The sequence below is a fragment of the Xiphophorus maculatus genome, chromosome 3, assembly GCF_002775205.1.
Source record: "Xiphophorus maculatus strain JP 163 A chromosome 3, X_maculatus-5.0-male, whole genome shotgun sequence".
NCBI lineage: Eukaryota > Metazoa > Chordata > Actinopteri > Cyprinodontiformes > Poeciliidae > Xiphophorus > Xiphophorus maculatus.
The window spans coordinates 10916408-10944406 of NC_036445.1; the positions used below are offsets into that span (position 1 = coordinate 10916408).

The 27999-nt window shown below is 36.3% G+C and overlaps 1 protein-coding gene across 2 annotated transcripts; it reads right to left on the reverse strand.

Moving 5' to 3' along the window:
* Positions 1-5230: 5230 nt before the first annotated feature.
* On the reverse strand, positions 5231-27986 carry plekhf2 (pleckstrin homology and FYVE domain containing 2). 2 transcript variants are annotated; one of them, XM_005801830.2, is made up of 2 exons: positions 27832-27986; positions 5231-9443 (listed from the first exon to the last, which is right to left on the reverse strand). In XM_005801830.2, exon 2 carries the CDS (start codon positions 9430-9432, stop codon positions 8698-8700), a length of 735 nt encoding a protein of 244 aa, XP_005801887.1. In that variant the 5' UTR covers positions 9433-9443; positions 27832-27986; the 3' UTR covers positions 5231-8697. The 2 variants fall into 2 exon arrangements, with proteins under 2 accessions (XP_005801887.1, XP_005801886.1); XM_005801829.2 differs by having other exon boundaries at positions 5231-9446; positions 27832-27984.
* Between the last annotated feature and the right edge of the window lie 13 nt (positions 27987-27999).

A 27999-nucleotide genomic window follows, 5' to 3' on the forward strand; every position in this document is an offset into this window, starting at 1 on the left:
TTACTGAAAATTTCAAAATAAAAGCCTTGAATATTTTTACATCAGATAATTGCTCTTTTTGGCTTTATGTGACTTTTTTATCCAAAGCACTGTTACACATGGGATTAGTGTGGCAATTTAAAATTAAGCTTAGCAAAAATTTCAAAATAAAAGCCTTGACAATTTTTACATCAGATAATTGCTCTTTTGAGCAATAAATAACTGATTTAACCCAATGACTATTAGACATGGGATTAGTTTGGACCTTTGAGATTAAGCTTAACAAAAATTTCAAAATAAAAGCCTCATCATGCCCCTGAGGTTAGTGCACCGCCGCAGGCGGTGCAATAATATTATTCTGCATTATCTTTTTCTCTCAGGTTAGGCATTAGCATTAGCATTTTAGCTTAAATAAGCTATTAGCTATTTATTTGACTTATTAGCCATGTTTTTTCTACTTCTTGGAGTAAGTCCATTATAGAGAACATCCTAGTGATATCCCACATGCTAGTGACAGCAATCATGCTAACATTAGCATTTTTGCTAATTTTAGCTGATACACTTACTTTATCATACTGAATGGTGCAAGTGAATGTTAGTCAACATTCTTGTCATTCTCCTCATACTATTGCAGCTTTCTCTAGCATTGATGCTAATTTCTAGTATCAGAATGCTGGGTCCAAACCGACGGGCACACTGTGGCAGGCCCCGGTTAAATTTCTTCAGGAATTTTCTAGTTACTTTTACTTTTACATTTCATTTTCTTATTAACATAGAAAGTCTGACTTGGCCAAACTAAAAAGAAAACAACAACAAAAACACCCACTATTTTTACAACAAAAGAAAGAATGTTAAAAAGCCTGCCGTAATTTTGCTTTTAAATTATTTTCTGGTGAATAAAATCAACCAGTCAACCTTTTGAAGCTTTTCTGGATTAATATTTCTAAAGATTTTACAAAAGCTCAAGTTTTTTTTTCCACTCACAGTTTATTCAGGTATTTGCTCCCGACCATGACGGCATATTCTGCAGCATTTCACTACAAATGAAAGAAGCAATGTTGGGTCATAAAACAATGACAAGTTGGAAAGCAGGTGACAGTATATGATGTTCCAGTTACTACTAATTAAAGGCAGAGTACTTAAATCAAATACTTGTCACCTCAAATTGTCACATAAATTGTTATTTTATTTCTGAACTGAACATTAAATCTTTCACAATAAAACGGTCTCATGAATCCTTTGGGTACCATATTAAAAATTAACTCTTCTCCAAACCTTCTGCTGAATCTCAGTGGATCCTGAACATTGACGTCATCTTTGGTTTCAGCCTCTGGTGCAAAAGAAAATCCTGCTTTTCAGTTATGTAAAAATATTCACAGTTTCACGACCACAAAGTAATTAGAGCATCTGGCTCCTCTCTGACCTGGAGTTTTAGCATCCAGCACTGGTGTAATGCAGGATGAGGATCCCCTTTCATGAACCAACATGATTACTGCAATTATCCTCCATTATCAGCTCGCTAATGGCGCCTGCTTGCTTCGGCTACCTGCCACTCATAGTGATGCTGCAGACAGTTTGAAGTTGAAGGCGGCACTGGGGCCTTACACTGAGAAAAGTAATTATCTATTCATCATCCCACAATAAAGCCGGATCACCTCAGGTTAAGACAACAGACAACCAGATCAGAGATGATCTTAATGTCATTAGCTGCGCTTCCATTACAAATGTCCACAAAACTCTGTCGATATTTGGCTAATGTTGGGCAAAACAAAAAACAAAACAAAAAAACACACAATTTTGCAATGATGGTGTTTCCATTAAATAAAAAATGCAATTAAATTTGCATGTGAATAAACTTGTTCAGTCTTAGCAAATCATCGCAAACAAACCATGTCGCGATCCGCCAACCACTTCCTGTTGTCTTCTTCGTCTTTTCTGCCAGTAGTTTCATCCAGTTGTTTATCACATGACTGGTGTGACGCTAATAAAGTGTTTCCACTCCAGTTTGGTGAAATACACAAATTTTGATAAAGCCGGAAAACATCCTCATTCAAACAAACCTGTTGTTTTTTTTAAATTCGTGAGTTGTTTTTTTGTTGTTTGTTTTTTTAGTTGCCTTGTTTCTATTAAATGAATTTGTTTTCATAATTTAAAATTTGCACTGTTACATGGTCAGTTGGAAGGCAGCTACGTTTTGGTTGTGGGAAATCTGGAACACCAAACACTGATGTCTCCCCTGTTTTCTCTAATGTTTCTGTTGTTTACTCCGGCTTCATATTCTGCTGAAATTCGGTGCTAAATAAATTAGGGCTGCAACAATGATTATTGTAATAATCAATATTGTCTAATATTGTTTAATACTAGACAACATTAGAAATTTTACTACATTATAGCAATGTTTATTTCATTGTATTTTAAGCAAGAAATAATCATTTTATTGCTTAGGATGCAATAACATAGCATTAGTGTGTGCTTGCTCATCTGCAGGTAAAATGCTTCTAAAGTGAAGAGATCAACTTTTGGTTTGACTCAACATTAATAGTGTAGATCTGGTCTGTTTATTAATTTTTGGATTAAGTCAATTTCTCTCTTAAAGTCATACCATATCATTTTGTCACTTTAAGGCAGGTTTCATTTCAAATTTACTTTTCATATTAATGAAAATGATTGAGCATGCAGTTAGTGTACACCAGAACTTAAATTACTTTAGGAACATTTCATGATAATATACTAAAAACTTGCTGAGGTTTCCTTAATAAACTATCTAAATTCAGGGTAAGAGGTGAACTATGCATCAGTAATAGCAGTTGCACTTCAAAATGATTCTTTTTCAGCTTCTCAATACTCTGAGCAGCAACACGGACAGGATCATCCAGGGAGCATCAGAGTCTCAGTCTCTGTGTGAATATACTATTAATATTCATCATCCGATCTTTGTGTTTGAATTTCTCCGAGATTTGTTTTGATAAATCAGAAGGGACAGTGTGTTTCCACAGGTGAGCCACAAAGGCTTTTCATTTTTATTAATATTCTCAGGAGCGGAGCAGCAGAGCAGCAGGTCTGGGATCTGGGAGGCAGCCGACGTCTGCAGGAAACTTTTAATTTCATCTTTTCAGACGTGACTGGTTCTGAAGGAACAAATTAAACCAATGGTTTCAGAAAAGAAAATCCACTTCAAAAATGCCTTTATCCTTCTGAGTAGGCAATAGAAACTTTAATTAGTGTGACTTTATTAATGTATATTATGGGCTTAAAGGTCTTTGAAAGAATCATAGAACGGCTTACGTCTCTTTCAGGTGAACCGAGTCGTTTTTTTCCAGTTGTGCAGCTCTTGTTTGAGTTTTCTCCAGACTCCAGAGGATTGTCACACTGTGAGGCTTTCAAGCACCGCAGGACGTTTCTGTTTTGTTAAATCAACTGGTGGATATGAATTATTGAGCAGAAAGTCAAATTTTTAGTTTGCAGCTTTTACAAAAAACAGATGAACACTATTTGGCACAGAGTGTTTTTTAGCAAAACCTAAAGTATTTTTTGTTTTTTTCTTTTTCCGAATATGTCCCCAACAACCAATAACCATATAAATGGCATCTAATGGTTGCCATGGACACATCATGACCTTGAAGTACTTTTTCCTGCAAAACTCTACGACAGTGATCTTTGGAAACTTTTTCTGCTAGACGTTTTGAAGAACTGATTAATTTAAAAAAGAGTGGCATAAAGCAAAAAACTGAGAAATGTTACATTTCGAATGCAGTCACAAGTACAGATAATTGTGCACTGATGGTTGCATGATTTCCCCCCAACTGAATAAATAAACTCAAATTAATTATTTTTCTGTCAGATTATGCTGCTGCAATACTGCAGAGTATTTTAAGACTTTTTACACATCTTTTCCAGGTTTGCTAATAAATCTGAGCACTGCAAACACTGAATGATTTGTAGTGTAGTCACACTGAGCTGCATGTACTGTGTAGCTTTCGAACACCGTAGGGCATTTATATTCTGTTAAATTAACTGATGGACATGAATTATTGAGCAAAAACTCTGGAAACAAAGTTTTTCAGCTTCTAGCTTCCACAAAATAAAGATTTCATATTTTCTCTCTTGAGCCATCCAGGCTTTGGTGGCGTTTTGTTTTGGTTGTGTGATACCTGAAGGCATCACATCTATTGATCCAAGTGTATCCTACCCTTCACAATTTGTCATTTTAGAACTAAGACAAAGTAGTGCTAAAATGAAGTGAAAGGAAAGAGATCTATTATTTTCTACACTGCAAAAACACAGAATCTTAACAAGTATCTTTGGTCTAGTTTCTATTGCAAATTATCATAGAACACTTGAAATAAGACAAAACTAACAATTAAGAGTGTTTTAAGTCAACAATTCATTGATATTCATAAAAATTTACTAGTTCCACTGTCAGATTATTTCACTTATGAGAAAAATGTCTTAATTTAAAAAACATGGCATGTTTATCCCTTTGTATATTAGCAGTTTGTTGCTCGTAGCCTCAATCACCTCGAGTCAGAACAATAACATGCCTGCGTGCAACTCAGCTTTTGCCTGACATGGAAATTCAACGAGGAAAAAAATAAAGAAAAACGTTAAGAAGTCCTGCCACAACATTTAAGACCTTTGACTAATGTATTTAGTCACAGCTCCAATAACAGGTCTTGAAGGCCAACTAAAAATTTTTTAAAAATGAGTTAAAGATATTTTAAAGCATTTATTTAAGACTTTCACTTTATTGAAAACCCTAAAAACTGCTTGTTTTGTTGCAATTATTTATGCTATTTTCTCTGCTGTTATGGATTCACTACAGGATAAATAAATATGAAAATATGCTTAAATATTTATGCAGCTTTGACTGCAGTGGCATGCAGATCCCTAAAAAAATACAAAAAAGTTGTAAACAGTTTTCACTCACTTCTATTAGTTTTATTATAAAATACCCAAAAATGTTGTTGGTACATTTCAAGACCATATTGCTCAGCTCTGATATTAATATTTAAAAGGGTTGGGTGTTTATCATTTTATCCAGAGTTAAAAAGAGAGGAAGGTCTAAAGAGCTGCAGGTTGCAGAGCGTTGATCATGAAGAACCTTCCAGATGTGGGTTCAGGGGAAATGCTCAACATTAATCAGAATATTACAAGAACACCTGGTTATTATCCTGATATTTATTTATAACCTTTGGGAGTTTTGACATTTTTCAGCACTGAAAATAAAAATAAAACAAATAGACTATGGAGCTGAAGAAAATCCTTGTTTAATGTTTATTAATACAACCTTCTCCGTTCTCTTGGTGGCCCCCATTACAAGCTTTGTTTAAAATAAACCCTCCACAAAACAATAAAAATCAGGTTACTTGCTCATTTGTGTACATGCGTCATTGTCATAATCAAAGCTGCAGCGTTTAAAACAAAAACAAACAAAGAAAATGGAGAGAACGCATCAAAATGTAATCAGAAACCTTTAATACATAATCAGTAAGAGGAGAGATTTTAACCGTGTTGTAAATGTGCGCCATCAGGAAGCATTTAGACGATCCCCTGCTGGATTTCTATTCTGTTGCACAGTCACTCAACTGTAAACTGGTAAATAACCTGTTTGTTTGCACTCAGGTAACCTAGTTACTCAGGTAATGGCTGGATGTGTGTGGGCGCTGCAGGGCAGCCAACGGATTTTTGCTCTGCTGTTTCATTTTGGAAGAATTTCTTTTCAACGCTGATACTTCAGCATCAAATAAACGTTTAATTTTTAATCAAACCTGTTGGACTTTGGTTGATCAAGCTGGCCAGGTTAGGATAAAACCCCTTAAACCTCTGAGTGTCATGAATATAAACCAGTAAAATCCTGCAAATGCTGTCTGTAAATTGAGGATTAAATCATAAAGATTCCTACTTGGTGTGTTTTGTATGATAAGCATCTTTGAAAAAGCTCAAAGGAAGCAGAAAGAAAAAATAGCAGAGCACAGACAAATTCTGGTAATAATCAGGACTGCGCAACCTAAAACAAATCTGCACACATGTACAAAAATCATCAGGAACAAAAAAAAAAAAAAAGAGTCTGACAGGATGTTTCAGGAGCGACCCGGAGCAGAGTCCATGTGTCGGCTATTTAAGTGCAATCCACAGCAAACCTGAGGCCCGACTCAGTGCTTCTGGGTTCAGCACATCAGCCACAGCAACTATAAAGCACAGCTAGTTAGTGATCAACACCTGCTCATCCCTCCAATCACAGGTGGCCATTTAATCGGAGCAACACAAAAATTGCATCGATAAGACGAAAATAAGAAAATCCCTTTTTTCCTTCTGTTGCCGTAAGCGGTGTGTTTAATGCCGACTCAGTATAGACAAACAAAAAAAACAACAACAACACATAGTGCTCAGTTTAAAACAAAAAATAATCATCTGAATTTAAAGCAAATAAAACTTTATATTCCCCGAACCGTTTCTAATCATAACTCAAATGAGTTTCATTCCAACAGCAGGCAGAAGAAATAATGATGGAAACACTGAAGACAAAGACTAATTACAGTATAATTAATTCATCCTGACTCAGTTTAGCAAACAAAAATGTTCAAATATTACAAAACTCTATAGGAATTGATGTATTTATCAAGAAAGATGTGATACTGATGTGCAGCTTCGCTTCACAGCTGGCTGAAATGATTTTTAGTTAGGACGGATAAAGTGTTACTCAACCTGTGACACTTTCTGAGCTAATATCCTGCAGGTATAAAGATGTTTATGTCGTTTGTTTGCAATAAGCACTGCATCATCTTCAATACTATTATTTAGGAAGCAGCAAACACTGGTAAGAGTTTGATATTTTTGTTAATCTTGCATTTTAATGTTAATTTTTATTCATTTTTTTGCAGAAATGCAGCAAGAAATCCTCTGACTCCTGCTTGCTTTTCAGCTTCAGCATCCATTTATTATAAAACATTCTCTTATTTTAAACTTCCTGTTAGAGGAATGAAACTCTCCAGAAGACTCTCTGAGAACTAATGACATGAACTCTTGTGCAGGCCGGGACAGGTAGTCCTGGTTCCACCCAGCCCTCTTTCACTTCCAGGTTCGGTCCCTGATCACATGACGGCGCCATGTGACTCTGGCCGCTCCTTGGAAAGTGCGACTGAGGGGAAGGAAGCGAAGTTCAGAGGATCGCTGTTTGTTTTCTGACTCATCTGACCTCAGATCAGCGGAGGGAGGAGAGACGGGCAGGAAGACGCAGCGCTGATTTCCTGACTTTCATTCCGGAACGCTTCAGATCACAGAGGAATTGCATATGTAAGCAGGAAAAAAACCCTTCCTGATTATTGCAAGCTACTAGTTTTCATTCATTAATTAAAGTAAACAGACTACACAAACAGAGGGGGTTTATTCTCTTTAGAGCACTAAATTAAACATCTCAGGTCACTATTAGGTTTTTCTCACACTAAACAGAAATCAGACTAAATCTGTTCCATGCCTCTCTAATCAAAACACAAAAAGAAAAAGAAAATCCATCCAGGTGCAAAAGACACTTGAACGTTTGTTCCCGAAAAGCAATTTAGCTAAGTAAAATCTGCAGCCATCGTCATGTTTTCCTTTTGTTTTCCACAGAACTCCACCCATGAGGTAATACTAGGTCCAAATTCCAGGAATTCCCAGGCGGGTGAGTTTCAGGAGGCTGATTGCAACTCTGAAAACATGCAACCAACAACGGTGGATACGGGAACCAACTGGAACCGCAAAGAAGCAGGAAAATATTCAGGTCAAAATCCGATTTATGCAACATTTTACTGAGTTTTCTGTCTTGGAAACCTGAGGACTGTCTGCATAATTCTCTTGTCCATCCTCTGACTAACAAGGCACTGTGCCAGATCCTGACCAATCACAACACACTTCCTTTGATAATCTGCCTGGTGTTCAGGAGTTGACCCATCCTGGATGGGTGGGTTTTACCTTTTTGTTTTTTTTGCAGCTTTGTTTCATTTATGCATAAGCTCAGTATGCTAGAAGGCACTACGTGAAGTACAGGCGGAGGCTACAGTTAGTTTTGGGGACCTTAGCTGATTTGTCAAAAGCAACTGCATTAGTTCAACTAGAAAATCTCTACATTTAGCGTGGCATCTACATTTCATCAGATAAAAAACAGAAAAATCTATAATTATCTGAGGACAAATCTACAAAAAAAAAAAAGTGTAGAGAAACTCCATAATCTGTTAGAAGAAAGGCCGACAGAGGCGTTAGGGGGGTAAGACTCTCCGTTTCCTGCTAATTATCGTCTTAGTTTAAGTTGTAGAAATGAAATAACAATGAGCAACAGAAACTATTCAGGAGAAATTAAGTTGAGGGGACAGTGCAGGAGTAATATCTCGTTAGCACCTTTGTTTTGTAGTGAATTAGCCTAATTAGGAGGCATGAGAACAAGGTGAAGCTGTGATGCACAGTCTGACTTAATCCCAGAGTTCTGCTGGTCACCCAGTTACTTCCAGGTTTTCCTGACGATTTACTGTTTCAGAAACTTAATTTTTCCTGGAGAAAATCCATCATTTAGGTTCATAGAAAGGAATCCTGAAAAACAAAACAAAACAAAAATCCTCTTCTTGGATCGAGATTCGATCAAAGAAACAAGGAAAATAAGGAAATAATTAGGTGATATCTTGAGAGGAAGAGTATATTCTCCTCAGTGGCGAGACAAGATGAGTCCTGTGGAGGTTTGGGCGTTCCTCAGTCACTGCTGTCGTCGTCATCGTCATCGTCCGACAGGGTGTTGTTGAAGTTGGCGCCCGATCGGCTCATGGACTCCGATTGCCGCCCGAGGCTTCCCGACAGCATCCCGTAGCAATGCTCGCACACGCGCACTGGCTTGGACGACTGGCTGGGAAGCAGGAACTTCTTCTCTGAGCAAGGCCCACAAACCACGTAGCCGCACTTCCTGCAGTGGTGGCGCCGGCTGACGGGCGTGAACTTCACCTTCTTGCAGCGCATGCACACGGTGGCCTCGGAGTCAGGCACCCAGACGGCGGCGTGCTCGCCGGTCGGGGATTTGCCACTCTTCTGCAGCAGCTCTCTCACACATTTCCCGATGTGGTTCATCCATTCGGACTTCTCCGTGGCGGTAGCGGCGTAGACGGCGAAGGACTTGGTGGGCGTCTTGATTAGCCAGCCGTTCCGCAGCTCGCCGTCGTCAGGCACCGTGTCGATGGTGACGCCCTCTAGAGGGATGATGTGCTGCTTGTTGTATTTCTTCTTCTGGATAACAATGTTGCCGTAGACCAGGATATCGTTGAAGAGGAAGAACTGGCGAGCTTTAGGCTTCTTGCGGCAGAGTTTGGTGAGGACGCCCTCTCCGATTAGCACGCGACCGGGGATGGCGAGGGGCTGGCCCGCGGCGCCAAAGCAGCTCTCCACCAATCCGATCCGCTTAGAGTTGGCCTCGCTGTTAGCAAGCCGGTCCACCATCTTCACCTCGCCTGCTGGGGAAAGAAAGCAAAGAAACAAATTAAATTTTCTAACCTTTACAATTATGTTGGTCTCTGTAGCTTCCTGTCTCTGTTAAAAAGGACGATGTTCAAAACAATGTTCTATATTTTGTGGAAAAACACATTTATGAAAATTTTATACAGGCTAAATTACTAGCCAAATTGCCAAATTATCAAAGAGTCGTATCAAAACAGAGAGGAAGTTTGCTAGCATTAGCCTAGCCCCACTCTTCAGTAATATTGCTGAAGAGCAGAAGGAAATATTATCAGCAGAAGGAAAATGTTAATTTACTGAGACTGTAGTTATAACTATTTGGAAATAAGGTCTAGCTGGCCACCGGTTTTATGGTGAACATCATAAGAGCTTTCTGAAACATCGTCTGGAGATTGATGGTGACACAGAACAGAACACAATCACACTAATTCAGATCACAATAAAATTTCATTTACATGTAAAAAGATTTCATTAACTTTTAACTTTTTTAACAAAACCAAGTAGTTTTGTAAAGTGCTAAAAAATGTATCATTTTTAAAATTTTTCTACTATTCTGTGGTACTGAAGCAATTGATCAGTTTTATAGAAATTTAAATCAGATTTACGTTATGATTTATATGTATTTTATTTATTCTTGAAACTAATGTTTTATATCCTGAAACACTGGCATGCAGGTCTTTTTACATATTTGTTCTGTAGCAGCAACACATAAGCTGCATTCCACATTTTCTAAACAATGGTGAATCTTTGCTATTTAAAAACTCAACTAAACACACAGGGGGAAGCTCTAAGCATCCCAGTTGGCTCCATTTTTGCAGCTGTTCTGCTAATTTCTCTACCAGATTCTGAATGCAGATTCTGATTGCACAAACTGGATGCTGAAGAAAATCTTCTCAAAGTCCAGCAGATGGGAGAAATCTGTGCCATTAAACAACATTAACAGAAGAAAAACAAAAGGGTCAAATTACAAAATATGACTTTCTTTACTAAAGAATGCAATAACCTGTAAGATTATGTCAGAAGAAATAAACCTCTTACTTATTTCCACCTACTTAAAAAGATCTTTCATTTTTAATCAGGGGTGGGGGAGGTTGTGGTCTGATCTCCTCCATTCTCTTCCCCTGTAGAAAAATTAACGGAAGCTTTCTGCAGGCGGTAATTTTCTCTGACTCAAACAGCTCTGGTTTTTAACAACGTTACGCCATTTGCCGTGGATGTGATTTACATAAATACATGCACATATGGGAGCATTTTTCTCTAAATGCTTGCATATAAATGCTGACAAGCTGTGTGAGAGCTTACAGATCATTCGCTGATTTTCGGAGCAGGTCTGCCTTTGAATCGAGTTTGGAAATTAGTGCCAATTCTCTCACCATTCAGCAACTGCAGATACTTTTGGATCTGATCCACTTTGTCTTCACTGATGAAAAAGTTAACGTGATAAAAAAAAACAAAAAAAAAACTACAACACTTAAATGTTTCCTTACATAAACTTTTACCACTTGCCTTCATAAGAACCTGGATATAATTGTACTGAATTATGATTAGAATCAAATTGCTCAGTATGTAATCAGATTTAAATTTAAATACATGATGAGATTAAATTGAAATTAAGTGGAATAATTTGAACTCCATTTGGACATTACTGCATATAAATTTAACCTGTTTATAGTTTTTTGCTACATTTATTTTAATATGAGACGTGGATAAACTCAATTTAATGAAGTTAATTAACAACCAGACCACCTAATTCAACCTTTTGTTATTGCTAAGATATGTCATAAATACATATTTTCTTTTCTTATAAAAGATATGTTATGTATATTAAATGGTTGCTTCTGAAATGCCCAGTTTTTGAAACTTTTACAATAAAACTCCATGAAAAACAAGAATAAAACACTGAAGTGTTGCATTTTCTGCTATGACCTAACTGGAAACTCAGCACAACTGCTGGATTCTTCTTCAATAAAGCACAATGGAGCATTGTCAAGGTCAAAGGTCAGCAGCAATAGTAATGAAAGGGTGATTGCTCTCCGTCTCTCCGGCAAGTCTGGAGGGTTGAGTGCAGACTGATAATGCCAGTAAACACAAGTATAAGATTCAGTTCTGGATAAGTTTAAAGATTTTCATTTATCTTTGCTATGGATATTTTTTTTTCTTTTCATGCATTTTGTTTCCAGCACTCTGCAGTAAAACTATCAATAAAGAGCAGCAGGACTTAAAGCCGTAGTCTGTTCAACCTCCTGTAGAACGGACAGATATTAGAGTCCAAAAAAAAAAGGTACAACCTTTAAATTATCAAAGACAACAAAAGCATCTGATTTGTACCCAAGAAGTCAACAAATGCAATGGATAAAAGAAGAAGAAGAAGTCTCCAAATGCACTTTGCACTCCATGCTGAGGATCAATCGGCAGACAGAGACGGTTCAGAGCAGCAGGAGGACAGAGAGAGCGGTTTAGGTCCAACAGAGCTCAATGCTTCCCTCAGGACTCAGCAGGTCAAGAAGGAAAACTTAAATGCACAAAACAAAAAATCTGAATTAGATCAAATAGTTCCCAAGTCTCAGTGGGATTCAAAATAAGCAAATGTTTACAGACAGCTCTGAGCTGGGAACTTCAAAGGTTATTATAACTTAATAGGATTTAATTAACGGTGCTAAATTGAGTCAACTGGTCTAAATGAGGTCATTTCTAAGGTAAATGGTTTGAAAAACCAATTACATCTTTAATTTTTCAATTATCTCACTGCTATCAGTGTTTGACATTGTTATGTTAAGATGGAATAAAATAGTTGTTGACTGGTGGACTAATTTGAAAAAAAAAAAGAAGCAAAATATATACATTTTGCTTCAATAAATAAATAAAATTTAAAAAATACATTTTCAATTTATAATTACATGAACAAGTTTAATGGGCTTGACAAGCACTTGCAAAGCAATATTTACTATGTTAACATCTTAATAGCATTGTAATGAAATTGACTCTGACATTGGCTTTCTATGCAGCTTGAGCTCCTTACAGTATGTTGGACTTCTATGAATTACTGCATGAAAACAGCAACAGCTTAAGAATATTGGTTTGGGGAGTTTTCACACCTGATAGTCCAGTAGATTTTCTTTTGACTGGGGACCAAAATTGCAACATTTGTAAAATGTTCAGCTGGTGTGGTTCTCTTTCAAGGCTGCACTGTATCAAACGTACCAAACCCTTTGAAAAATCCGTTCCCCTCCTCACCTGTGGTGGCGCTCCACCGAGACCAACTGAAACAAACAACGTGAAAACCTCTGAAGAAGATACTGAGCAGAACTTCCTTCTTCAGAAAATGTAAAAAAATAGAGTTGCATCAGATTTTAACAATTGGTCAAAAGACCATTTCCACCACTAGAGCTAGACACGCGTGTTTGTTTGGGTTGCATTTAACCAGCATGCCTTGGGCTATAATCTGCTTTTGAAGCAGTCTCCACTTGGCGTTTAGTACGCATTCACACAGCACTGGAGTTCAATTCAAACGAAACAAGACATAAGGTTTTTAGGAGGACTAGACTTTGCATTATTGGAAATGCGATTGCGCAGTAGTAGTTAGTTTGTACAGTAGTACAAACTAAGTTTGATTAAAGCAGACTAAACAGGGTTGGTGTGAATGACAGCCAGTCGTCCTGATGCATGCACTGACTTTTGATTTCCACTTATTTGTTAAAAGCTGGGTCGGCTGCTCCTGAACAAACAACAAAACTGTAACACAAATTAATGTGCTGGTGTAAACGTATTCCCTCCCTGCCCTTTAAAAACCTCCAGAAGTAGAAACTATGCTAATTAGCCAGCAAATGCCAGAACAGCTTGGGCCGACTCCACAGTGATCTGCACACTAATAACCCAAAGTGAGCAAGTGATCTGCCTTAAAAGCCTTGGAGGACAGTGGTGCTGCTGACACATCAAGCCTGATAGCAAGGGCTGGCTGCCCAGCGCCGGGCAACCAGCTCCCAACCGCAGAGAGCAGAGGCCACAAAGAGCAGGAGCCTCCAGGGAGGAAGAGTGCCATAAATACAGAGTGGAGTCTCTCAAAGCAGCAATCAAAGCAAGGCAGAGGAGAGTAAAAGGTAGAAGATAATACATCAGGAAAAATAAAGCTTTTTGTGCTGAGTAGTGATGATGACAGAGAAGACACACAAGATTAGTTTAAAAAAAATCTAAAAAAACTGAAATGTAAAGGAGAGGACAGATAAATATTGGATGGGGCAGTCTTATGTAAATGTGCAATTTGCAGTTTGACAAAATAAATATTTTTTCTACTGTTCATACTGTTTAAAATTAATATTTAAACAAAGGATTTGAGAAAAACAAACACGTTTTCTCAGGTTGTCTTCAACTTTCTCATATAATTTAAGCAATAATCAAAACTAAAAATAAAGAAAAAACTAAAATCAGTATGTTACAATTTAGGCTACATTAATATACTGAAATTTGATTTGTTGTGCTTGGTTTACAACCAGATTTACTTCAACTGTTTTTTTCTGATGCAAAATTATGACACCAATGACGTAAAAGTCGGATAAAAAAAAAAAGTCAAAATTGGGCCGATCAAACTGCCATAAAAAAGTTGGACACGGTTCGCTTTTGGTGAAGAAAGAAAAACTAATTAAATAGAACAGTATCTATGCAATTATTGTTACTCAAGAGCCAACTGCGGTGGAGTCAAATCTGCTTTTACTTATTTTAATAACCATGCTAAGCAAAACGAGACTTTTCATAGAAAACAGCTGTTAATGTTAAAAATAAACCAAATTTTCAGTTTTCTTCTCAAATAAAAAAACAACACAAAATTCCAATGAAGTGCCTTTCTTTTAATGAGGCAAACATTTCAGTCACATTTTAAGTTTTGGCTCTACAATGTTTTTAATACATACCTGTAAAAAATATACTTTATTGATGTTTAGTTAATTAAAAATTATTTAAAACAGTGACAGAAAAAACTTATCGTTTTTAATTTATCTTCAAAAATCTTGTTTTACTTTGATACAATCCATGTATACAATGCGCCAGCTTTACTTTATAACCTACAGTAGTTTAAAGATGAAGAATTTGTTGGCTTTGGGAGAATGATTATATTAGTGAGGATTAAATATGTTGACATAGTTTATAATAACATGTAATTGTACTTAACACATGTTCAAATGCTTCCCAAACATTTCTACTCTAAACTAACAGCTTTAATGATTTAACGCACTATACTGATAAGAATCCCCTCAATGAGTGTCGAAGTGGTGGACACTGGAGATAACCTTCACAGCCACGAGCAATTATTTATTTGCATTACGTTGGGACTTGGTGTCGGTTTCCTGCCTTTGAGCCAGCTGGAGAGAGGAGGCAGGCTTGGATGTACCAACACCGCCGTCTGTAAAGCTACAAGTTACCAGCTGCTGCATCATTTGAGAACATAAATACATTGATTACCCATCGGTGGCCAACTGGACAGATAGATGTAGCTCATACTCTGGTAGACTGGAGCAAAACAGCACTGCAACTCAAGCTGTTCATTTTATAATCGTTTAGATTTCATTTTTGAAATGCTTACTGAGCAGGTGCACATTATTTAACTCAATATTTCAGATTTAGACATCCCTTGTTATTAATTTCAGCTAATATTTTCACAGAACCTCAACAGTTTTCAGGAAACTGATTTTAAAAAGTGCAAAACTAGAGGACAATTATTTTCCAATCTGGGTTTTTAGTGGTTTAACTGTGGGACAAATTTATTTCTATTTTTTATTTTTGTGGTAATTAGTTACAAAAGCAGAATAGGTTTTGTAATTAATTTATCAAGAGCACTGTTCTCTCTCTCTCTCTGTTTCCAAAATAATGCATCAATCCCAGAGGAAAATTAATGTTGTAACTCCCATCATACAAGTTTTGTTAAAGAGTTTTTGTAGATGCTAATGGCTGTCGGCAAAACAGATCATCTGTAGCAGCCTGTATTACTGTCGTTCTAATTAAGCCTCTTTAGTGAACAGGATGTTCAGGTTGTCTGTAATTTTTGTGATTTCATAAAAAAATCATTCTTTGCACAATAAGATCCAGATGTTCCAGAGGTTTGTGATAGAAACAAACAGTGTATAATTTATTTTTTAATTATAGGTTTTTCTGACAGTAGCGTCCTTTATTTGCACCATATCAGACAGGAAATCGGAAGACAGAGAAGGAGGAAGACATGCAGAAAAGGTATCAGATTCGAGAATCCAAAATAACAGCCTAGATAATGGACTGCAAGGAGTTTAAAGTTAGCAAATTTGTCCCATGCTGTCTGATGACAGAGCTGGCATTACTAAACACAACCAGGGGAGAGAAAAGCTACTTTACAATTTTTTCAGACCATGTAAATAAAAAAATAAAACTTAATGACCCATAACATCATTGTTCATAATTACTACATTGCCTGTGGTTCCTTATTCTGTTGAGAATTCTCATTAGGAAAGTTGAAGGGAGACTCAGTTACTCTCTTCTTCCTATTTAACGCATCTATAAATACAGTCTCTGCAGACCTTTGGCTTGTTATGAGGACAACTCATTGTAGCAAAGGAAACACACTAATTGTACTTTCATGTAAATGGTTTTCTTTCAGCAACATGGTGGGGAGGAGAACAGATGATAAAACTACTTCTCTCTGCTGAGAATTTATTGAAGATTCAAAGTTGCTTGTACAAGGAGTTTGTTCAACTCACTGCACACAGTAAGATGAACACAATACCCCAAAGACAGAGCCACAATCATTAAGTTTTACACAAAGAATGATGTGAAACAAAATTACAATGAATGCTTGTAAAAAAAAACGGCAGGGGGAATGTGTAGCTTAGCCTTTAGATCCCCCTTTAAGGGGATTAAAACTTTTTTTTCCCCGTCTCGTGCTGTGCTGACAAACCCCACCAAATGTACCCCACCAAAAATCTCAGCACATCAATGATCTTTTCATATATATCCATAGACGCATTAACCTGATTTAAGTGCGGACAGAGCTTGTTGCAGAGGTCGTTAGCCAACTTGGTCTGACTTAGTTTAGAGTTAAGAGGGAGAAAACAAAACTTAACTATTCTGTATTTTGCACAAACCTTTAGAGAAGTGGAAATTATGTGCGACTAGTAGTAAAAACAAGGGAAGCACCTAACATTTTAGACATATTTGTTGGGAAAACAAAGGATCCATTTGTAATATCATCAAATATAGTTAAGGTTTATCAAATCCCAAACTATGCCTTGAAGAATCTGTAATTGGTGTACAGCAGTTGAGTCCAGTTTGACCCCTTCTTACATATAAATGAATTTTAACAAACCTACTTTCAGTACAGAAATATTCACTCAGGTTCGATCATTAAAGTATTGTAGATGTTGAACTGGGTGGGTTCAAATTGAGTCCTACCTCAATAAAAACTGCAACGTAGTTACTTCAGATTCAGATTTATTCAAGTCCCAAATGGTCAATTAAAGTTACAGCAAGTTATAAAAACAACAAAGTGTACCAAAAAGACATCAAATATAAATCTATACATAAGAAGAGTACATCAATGTATGTGAGTAATAAATGGTACAAATAACAACACAAGTCAACAAACAGTCAGGTACGAGGTACGAGTCTTACCATTAAAAAGAGAAATTGCTATAGGAACAAAGGAGTGCTAAGGAGTACACCTGTTACTTTTCATACAGAGAAGTCTGAGCCGGACGCCTGAAGGCAGAAACTGGAACCCAGTGTGTAAAGGATGAGAGCTGTCAGCAAGAATGGCACTAGCTTTCCTGATGATCTGTAAGTGTTCATTGTTCAACTCCTAAGATCTTATTATGTACATGTATTATTCAGCTAAGTGCATTTTTTGACCCAATACTAAGAATTCCAAACCAACAGAGAGAAAATATAAGAACAGATTCAATTTATGATCTATAAAACAAGATAAATATTGACTTATCAACCTGAAACTACGTGTTTTCTTAGATAAAGCACTCTTTGATGGCCCTTTTTTGCAGATACTCTGAGTGCCAAGTAAATTTTAACTTATTATCCAAAATAGTCCCTTTAATGTAGCACCCACATGAAATTTTGTCAGGCATACTTTAGACCGTAGTATCTGTCACCTGCTATAAATAACCATGCAGTACGTCAGTTCAAAGTAATGTTGTACAGGCAATCTTCAGGAAAATTTCCCCAACATTTGCAGAGCAATATTATCCGCGTCGGGTCATAAGATCTATAGTTTTCAATAAAAGTCAAGTTTCAGCAGCAACAACTGGGAGCAGAATAGGTGTAGAACTACATGCTGGAATATTATGCTCATAAAATTGCTCCTCCATAGATTAAATTTCATCTACTGGAATTGATTTAGACTTTTATGAGTCTGAAATAAAATCTCATAAACGTACCACAGGGGGAATACCACAGCTCTATTTTAACAGGAAAAACCTTGACATGGTAAAGTCAAGAGAGGCACTTCAATCAGGCAGCTCTTTAGGAAAATTGGTTTGACAAATAATACATCTGAGAGGTTTGCAAAAGTAAAGCTAAACCATCCATCTTTGGAAAATGTAAATGTCAAGGACTCTTCTTGATAACCTGAACTTAAACCTACAGTGTTACCCAACTGGGAGAAAAAGGGAGGCAATGAGTCACACAGAGAGAGAGATCATGGGAAATCACGTTTACGTCCGTCGGCGTCATGATTTTAAATGACTTATTGTGTGAACAAGTTTATTCACGTGCGATTTTAATTGCATTTCTTATTTAATGGAAACACCGCAATTGTTTTCAACATTAGCAGAATATCATTTGTAGCAGAAACAAAGCTATTGTCATCTACAGCTTTTAAATGAGCTGCTAGCTACTTTGGTATTAAACCCCAAACTCATAATAAAGATAAGCAAAACATTGGAGAATTAGTACTATTTTATTCTTCAAAATGGAATTCCCATTCCTGTAGCTATTCTGACTATTCAGACGAGGATACACAGTGTTTGTAGAGGATTGTCTCCTTCAGGACGGCATTATTAGCCAGTCTGACCTGAACATGGAGCCCTCCTGCTCTGTCAACAACATCCCGTCATGTCTATAAAAAGGATTACACAAGCACAGGGCAGAGTGGGAATGAACCCAGGATAAAAGGATTTGAAGCTAATCTACTGCAAGAGTTGATGCTGTGAAAACAAGAGTCGCTGCAGCTGCCAGGAAACTATCCTAGAAAGTACGTCTGACAGGTTAAGGTGCATTCAAGCCTGTCGCAATAAGCAATAAAACAATTAGTCACAGAATAAATTAACATGTGAGCTTTTTGTGAGCTTGATAATCACAAAAGTCCTAACTTGCTATATTATGTCATCATACTACTTACAAAAGGTCTCAAAATGACAATATTATCATTTATTGTAATAATTTCTGGGACAAGTTGTTGTCCACCACGGCCTGTAGGCCTCGGTGCATCTACAACACATTACAAGAAGCACTTTTTGTGCAAGTTTCTGTTTTTATTCTTTTTTTTTTTTTACAAGACTTAATTTTGATCAAACAAACTAAGCATTTATAGATTCTAGTCAATATTTAACACAATAAATTACGCTGTGCCAGCTATAATGAATTCTGCAGCACATTTATTCGTCTAGCAATATCAGCTCTTCATCTCAAAATATTCATTAATATATTTTCTATAAGCAGAGTGGTCTGCAGACTGATTTCTATTTCTTAAAATTGGGCCTTGTTGGAACAAACAATAAATTGACAAGAATTAAGCCTTTCTAGTAGCATAGTGGGTTATTTAGTAGCGTGAAAGGGTAGATTTTCAGCATTGAGGAAGCATTTCATCTCATGAAAAGTTAAATTTAGTTCTGACAAGCTATTTGGAAACTGTAGCAGGAAAACTTCAAATTGAAGAGCAAACTAAATCTAATAACACACAGGAACAGGGAAATGTCACATTTTAATAACACACAGGAACAGGGAAATGTCACATTTTCCCCTTGTATTTATGCAAACCTAAGAACCATTACCATTCTTTTTCTTTCCACTATTACAGGAGGGGAAATGTTAAAATCAGGTCAAAACCACTGCGTCCGATCACGTGCTGTTGCCTCAAACAGCTCAAAGTGAAAGAATAAAAATCCAAAGTCTCAAGCACATATGAGGAAAACAACATATTTAAAGACCACACTGCACATAATTAGTAGTTCAGAGAAGGAATCAAAAGAACCACTGGTTTCTAAATAAAAAGAAAAAGTCATCTTCAGTCATCTTCAGGATATCCTCCTCTAACCAGCATCCTAAATCTAACTCTTTCACTTTAAGATCAGCCACTCTCTGACTTTCACCAGACATGATAAAACACGCAAGGTAAAAGTCAAAGTTGTGAAACATTGCATCAGAAAGAAAATATCAGCAAATTTTCACCAATGAGCAATAACTTGCTTAAGGTGATGTTAGATTTACATTTTATACTTAATCTTCAATAATTTATTTAACAATCTGCCTTACTGAAAAAATTATTACCTAACTATTCATCTTACTTTTCTTTTATTACCAGGTAAACTGGAACTTATTTCTTGTTTAATACTTAAAAATTACAGCTTAGTGATCAGATCATCATCTAAGAAAATTATAACACTTTAACTTTTAAGTTGTCAACAATAGTTGGATTAGGTACTCTGAGGAAACTGCAATCGGACAGCAAACCGTTGAAAATCTGTCTGATGTCTTTATAGTTGGCAGAAAATCAGGTTTTTACCAACAACTCCTGCAGGTTGAGGCAGATTTAAAACAAGGCGAGGAGTTTAAGAAACCAATTAGCTAAGAGCGTGTGTAAACGTGTCAATAATGGTGGATATCAGCAAACTGTTAGATGCTACTACGTCCACTTTAACACATTTTCCAAATGAAGTGCATCATAAATTATTAAAGTGTAATTTATAAATTCTGATCACAGGTCCAGCTTAAACTCATACTAAAAGTCAATTAAATGCAATAACTCATAACATCTGAGTATCTTCAAAGTTGTGGAAGCTGTGAGCAGGAAGAACCTCCAGTAGCAGTCAGTTTTCAGCATCTGAAGAGGCCTCTGACTGAACACTGTTGCTGTATGACATGCTAACACCTTAACATCGGAGGAGCAGAGATGATATTCCACAGTAACATGTCCTGGGTGAAACCATCTTTTGTTGCTAATCCACCTCATTTGCTTTTGCCACTCCTCTTTAAACTTCCTCCTTTTCTCTCTGCTATTTGTCTCCTTTTTATCCTCTGGAATTTGGAGTCATAGTTCAGATGTTATTTAAGCTTCTGAGATGCTAATCGGGTGTGAGAAAAATAACAAATAAATACCTTGTTGCCATGTTTATGCAACAAGTAGCGTATCTTTCTGCTATTTTTAATCTCTAGTCCACAGATCATATAAACCAGCCACTTCCAGGACAATTGTCTTCTCCATAAATGGAAGTTAAATAATTAGCAGCACATATGTTTAAAATATGATCTACTTAAATTCAGAAATACCTAACATACAGTGGAACAATGCTTTTTTTTCCTACCTTGCTGCCAGGGTGGTCAGACATCTTTACTTTTATAATTTCATTCTTTGCCAAACAACATGATGCAAAGCCCTTGACAAAACAGATGACAAAATTGCAGCTCATGGGATTAGATACTTATATATAAACTATTAGAATAAAGGAGAGCCATAAACACTGTTAAAAAAAGAAAGAGAGAGAGAGAGAGCTGTTATTCAGCAAACAACATTTCAAGTTAATTTCTGTTCCAGAATAGTTTTTCCCAAAAATTCTTTTTTGCTCAAAATTACATTTGAACTTTTAATACTTTTTCATTCATATTATCTCAAGTATAACAGATTAATCATTTGACATACCTACAGCGAACTTGAACCATTTATCCTTAATAAGGGAATCCAACTGAAATAAATTCAGCTGCCTCAAGAAAAACTCTAATTACTTTCAGGTTGTTTTTATTGCAGCTACAAAACAGTCCAACAGCAGTTTGTAAATGCATTAAAACCAATAGGGTCCATTTTACCTGATGTGCAGAGTTGAAACTAGACAAGTAAAAGCGAAAAGAATAAATCATAGTCTATTTTTGACAGCAGGACTGTCAAAAATACAGTGCTGCTGTCTATTTGTGCTAATAATCTAATGTTAGTAGATTATTCAGATCTACTAACATTAGATATAATTTACTCTTCACTCTTTCTTAAAAGAAAATAAATCAATAAAATTTTAAATGTTCTTTGCCTGTTTGGATCATGACAAATATAAATCTGTTTCATCAGTTATAGGTTATTAGTTCACTGTTTTGTGCCCTAAACTCAAATGCACAAAATTCAGAACTTGTACAAAGATCAAACTTGTTAAACATAAAGTAATGTTTCACTCACAGCATACTACACATTTAGAAAGTTTGATTTTGTTATTACATTAAATATTTAACCTCAGCAAATACTTATTAAAGAAAATTAAACCTACATGATGAAACAAAAGATGATGATGAAATATTGCAGGAAACTTTCATCGTTCACTAGCAAGTAGAATTAGCTTCATCTTATGCAAATGTTAGTTTCTGATGGATTTTTTATGCCACAGATGAATACATTTTCACTTTTTTCAGACAAAGACTCATTTCCTGAAGTAGAAATTTTTAGTTACAGGAAATTTCTCAGCTGAGTACAAAGCAACTGTAACTTGCTGCCGTTTACTTAAATAAATCAGAACTTAAATCAAACTTGAAGACAGAGTATTTCCTGTGGTAAAACTCTCTTATCTCAAATTATCTTTCTCATAACTTTACCAGTAGTAAAGTCGATAGTAATTTTAGCAAGTATGGATGCTTATTTGTTTAAAATACATTGGACTCCTGATATTCGGAACCACAGCCACCCATTAAAGCTTAAATCTGCAAATACTTGAGACCTTCTAAAAATAAAGGTTACACCTACCTATTTTGATAGTTTAAACACTAAATATACCATAATATGTAATAATAAGCATAATGTAAACCGTCGTAGTGGTAAAACAAAAGCTAATATCTATAATCGTCCTTTTCTCCGCTTTAGGGAGGTACAGGAAATCATGGTTACTGTAATTAAAAGTATAGAAAGAACAGTTTATGGGTGTCAATTATACTCATCCTATCCATCAAGTAATCAGCTTGTTTACTTGTGACAAGCAGGAAGTGACACGGTCCGTTTATGGACATACGTAATCTGCATCTATTTATAAACCAAGACATGTTGGATTATCTTCCAAGGGGTTGGATTACCCAGGAAAGCAGAAGAGTTTCTGTTCTGGTAAGGTGAACAGAAAAAAGTACACAAATAAAAAATACATGGCAGATGGGAATGTTGACTCGTCTAACAGTTTAGTTTGCTTCAACCTGTCAGGTCTGGCAGAACTAGTTAAACCAGTAAAGGATGTAAAGATCAGGGTGACTTGCCAGCAGTAAACTCAATGTCTATTCATAGTGTTTTTCTAGGAAATAAATGTCTATTCAACATATAAAGTGGATTTTTAATAAGTTTGTAACTTGTCAGTGACTGAGCTGGCCCTGGGGAGAAACTGCAAAGAGTAAGTCTCTCAGTAATCAGTCTGAGAGTAATTTCCCGCCGAGGCATTTGCTTTCAGTAGATTAAGGAAGTACATAGTGACAATACCCAAAGACACATGACTCTTCAGAAACTTGCCATTTCCTAAGCATGTGTAAAAGCAGAATTGGTCACAAAGCAGAGGATGGGGTTTTCATTCTTTAACTTAAGATTTAAAGTTGTTGCTTCATTTTTACAGCTCATCTTTAATGCATCACTTTAGCTTTAGAAAAAATATACTTATTTTAAATTAAAGAGATGTAAAATTGTCATGATTACTAAGAACGTTTCAGTTCTATAAATAACTCAGCCCAAGATCCTGGCGTTCAAATAAAAGTAGTCAGTTTTACAATAAACTAGAGTCCCTGAACTCGTTACTTAACCCAGAAGAACTTCTCCTCAGATGACCAGCTTACACTAAAGCAGGTCACAGTTATTTCCTGTATATGACTTGATGCATGTAAATTTAACATTTCTAAAAATACAGTTTTCATATTAGTTCATTTAGGCCCAGTCCAAACAACCACAAATAACTTCAGTATCACTTATCTGAGTGCAAAATGCTTTTTGGGTGACAGAAACTGAGACTTTTAAAAGTGCTTCTCTAAAACGCTGCCTCGTTTCTGCATACTTCATGTAAAGAACATGTGTAGCAAACCACTATTTTTAAATTTTCTTTATGCAAGCCAAAATTTACTGTACGTCCAAATTGTTCTCACTACTAAAAGAAACCGATAGATAATGTAAAAACTTTAAGCGAATCCCCAACATCTTCAGAATGCTCAGTCCTCGTTTGACCTGGCTTGGCTGTTTTAACATCTGTCGGGATTTCTGGGATCTGTAACCGACTCAGTATTTTAAACAGCATGGGGGAGGGGATTCTCTGTTTTAAAGACATCCACAGTAATGCAGCTGAGGTTTTATGCAAAACAATGCAGTGTTTGAATCTTCCTCTATTACTACAGGAGAAAAAATAGCTAGAATTATGTAATCATCAACCAAATCTAATATAAGAACTGAAACCACGGCACCTCTGATCACATTTTGTCTTAATGCTAAATGGAAACAACACGAAAGTTTATTATTTTATAGGCTATGTTAAAATTAAACTATCTATCTATCTATCTATCTATCTATCTATCTATCTATCTATCTATCTATCTATCTATCTAGATAGTACACAAATCTAGATAGACAGATCTATCTATAGATATGTGAGAATTTTATTTCTTACATGAAAGAAAATTCTCGCATATCTATAGATAGATAGATAGATAGATAGATAGATAGATAGATAGATAGATAGATAGATAGATAGATAGATAGATAGATAGATAGATAGATAGATAGATAGATAGATAGATAGATAGATAGATAGATAGATAGATAGAACTACAAATAATAGCTACAAACAACAAATACTAGCAGAGTCTTAAGGACCACAACCACCTGATAAAACGTTTAACTATATATTTTAATAGTTCAAACACCACATTGTTTGAACAATGTGTGCATTAATACGTACAGTGAAAACGTCTAAGCACAGAAGCTAACATTCACAGTCTTCCTTATCGCCAATCTCCCAAAATAAAGGATTTTTCAGTGCATCCTTAGTTACACTTCTAAACTAGTTTCTACTTTTAGTGGAGCTGAATTCATGGTGTCTAATAAATACTCAGAAACCAGATTTTCAAAGTCAGAAATACAAAAAGAATGAACTACCAATTCGAGCTTTGAAAGCAAAAGGGCTGCTGAGTAGGGATGCACCAGTCTTAAAATTTAGGCTGATCGTAATGTTGCTGTTATGACAGACATTAGCTACATTATATATATTTTATTATCCTTTTGACACCTTGAAGAAAAAAAAACCCACATCGCTGACTTCACCACTCCTTCCCTGCGTTAGCTAAACTCCCCACAATCCCGCGCTACATTAGATACATCATTGTCACATGACCAAACAAATACCACTTCCCCTCCAGATACGAACATTAACAAATGGAAATAAATACGGGTTGTTAATAATCGGCCCAGTTTTATTTATCCGACGATACAATTTCTTTCAAAAATTACTCATATCGGTTTTACTTCACTGGTTTTAGTCCTGATATATTGTGCATCCCTAATGCAGAACATTAACAACTTAGCTAAATTTGCCACGACAAACTTATTATTAGCACTTCTAACAGTCTGTATCTCTCTAAACCAGTGGAACAGACAGCACTGTACAACACTGCAGAAAATAGAGAAAATTGCTATTATTGACAGCTTGTGTCAGCGAATCCCACTCTAACTCGCAGCTGGAATGCTCTAAAGCTAAGGACATGGTTCCCACATCTGAACTTTGTCTTCCAGGAGGAACTTATTACCTACAAAAAGGTCAAATACCAGCTATGTGCCTTTTTGTCAGAGTTTGTGACCGCAGCATAATGGTTTAGACACACTCAGCCTAACAGAAATCCCCTGCACAAGTAAAACACACTGCATGATTATAATGTTGAGGTTGGAGAGACCTGCCTAACCCCCACAGATTTCTAATACCTGTGGAACATTAGATACAGGCATCTCACATTTTAAGTACAAGATATTATCTCACAAACCATTTCCTGAGCAAATTTCCCCCACCCGAGGTTTTCAGCTCAAGTAACAAGATTACCAAATATTATACTTGAAGTTCAACTTCCTACCCGGATCCACTACAACTCTGTCCATGCCAGGCTGCCACCAAAAAGCCTGAAATACATAAAGTCTCCATTATAATATGAGACAAAGCTCCATGATCACTTGATGAATCTCCCCCCTGATCTTTGCCCTTTCTTCACTCCTTATACAGCAGTCAGTCAACTCTTCATGGCTGACTTCGCTCTACAAACAGGAATAAAACTTCACACCAAACACAGCATGTGAGAATTTTTTTTCAACTTCAGCTTCAACTTAAGCCAGTAGTTTTTATTGGCTGAAGTATAGTACTAATACTCTAATAACGGTAAGATAAAGGGGGTATATCTGATTTTCTGCTTGAGTGTATTCCACAGTTTAACATTCCGATACTGAGTTGATATCAATTCGAAAGAAAAAAGATAAAATTTTGATTTCCTGAAACCAGCAGAACAACATACCGCTAATTTAAATTAACCACTAGCTGCTTTTGCAATGTTTCTAAGGTTAATTTGTGAGTCAGCAGAGGCTAAAACAGCAGGTGAAATTTATTTTCATAGTTTTGGAAAGCGATGAATAACAAATCGAATCACTATTGCCATCTTAACATAAATTGTGCAATATTGCAGTAATACCCTTCTTTAGGACACCAGTCTCATAAACTAGTGTGATAATGTCTCTAAACTGCACACAGTAACTGCATTTAAACATATTTATGAAATGTATTGACATTTATTCATATTCTCATTGAACAAACAGTGGAGTAAATAGTAAGACAACAATATGGACAGTTTGCATTTTCTTTAAACATCATTAATTGGAATTTAAACTAACAACGATAAATCAAAATTTGTAACAATAAATATATTACAATAAACACTATGATCAGTAAGAAATGAGTAAGAATGATTCATAATTTCACATCAGAGTCTACAAAAACCCTAAAAACGTGTACAGACCTACAACAAAAAAAGAAAAAGTCGCTTTTTGAGGTCTGAATGCTTTCTACAAAGTTGCTAAGTAGTACAGTATTATGATGAAAGAGTAATGAAGTAAACATGTTTTAATCATAAACTATAAAGCCATCATAATATTCAGCAGCATTAGTTTCCTTTTACCATGCAAGACTACTTTGAGTGTAACACTCACACCTTTCAAAGCAGGAGGTGAAATGTACCATTTATAAGCTGCTTTTTAAATATGATGAGTTTAAAAAGAAGAAAAAAAAAGAGCGCCTTGTTTGGAAATTTCCAAAACTGTAATCCGAAAGTTATTTCTTAGATGGAATCAGAAAATCTAGTCTTAAACTAAAAGCCACATTGCTGTAAATAGCTAATGATCTCATTACTACTGATTACATATGAATGAACTTTGACTCTCCCTGCACCAACTCCAGCATTTTAAAGAACAGATAATAGTAATGGAGAATGTAGAGCAGTGCAATCCTTCTCCACTCCCAAACTGACTCAGAAGAAGTGAAGACATGATAAAGTTCCCTTTTTATGGTAGCAAAAAGTTTCACATAACCTCTAAACTTTGTAATAATGATACTGGATTTCTGACTGATTTACCGGCTGACCTTACAGATTACTGAAGTAGGCCGGAGACATTTCCAAAGATTTTCCTGCTATGGAAAGCATTTAGCAATAAAATCTCAAGATATATTTTATTACATTCGGAAAGGTCTTTGGCCTGAGGAGAGTTTCTATTCAGCTCTGCCCTTGAATGAGCGAGTAATAGTAATCTCTGGACCCACCAGCTCACCACAAGAAGTTATCACGACTTCCCACGACACAACCCTCAGTTTAAGTTACTTTCCAAGCCACAAAGTTGGGTAAAGCGGTGTCAGTTGTCAGCATTAGCAGGCTAGCTCAGATGTTAGCTTCCGAACGCCTCGGATATTTCGCTTTTTAACCGAGGCAAACTTTTTCTTTTCGTATGGTTCGACCACAAAAAAGAAACTGGTTTCATAACCCCCTGAATATTTCTTTGAAACCACGAAGCGGATTTTTAGAGACATGAATGGTGGGGGGAAAGTAGCCCAAAACCCACAGAACGAGCATTGGCCAATCAGTAAAGTGTCAACAGAGACAACTTTTACGCCAAAAATAAGTACATACCCGACGGTAGCTCCTGGGGTGCGGTAACTTTTGCGGTGGCTCGATGTTTAGCTGTACTCCAGGCAATATCCGTAAAGGAGCGCGTCTCCCTGAAAAAGTGCCCACCGTGTCCGCAGACACCGACAGCAGCTGGAAACTCTGCGCTCAAGATAAAACAACAACATGGCA

Coding starts and splice junctions, on each gene's coding strand:
- plekhf2 (XM_005801830.2), bottom strand. CDS start 9,432: ATGGTGGACCGGCTTGCTAACAGCGAGGCCAACTCTAAGCGGATCGGA.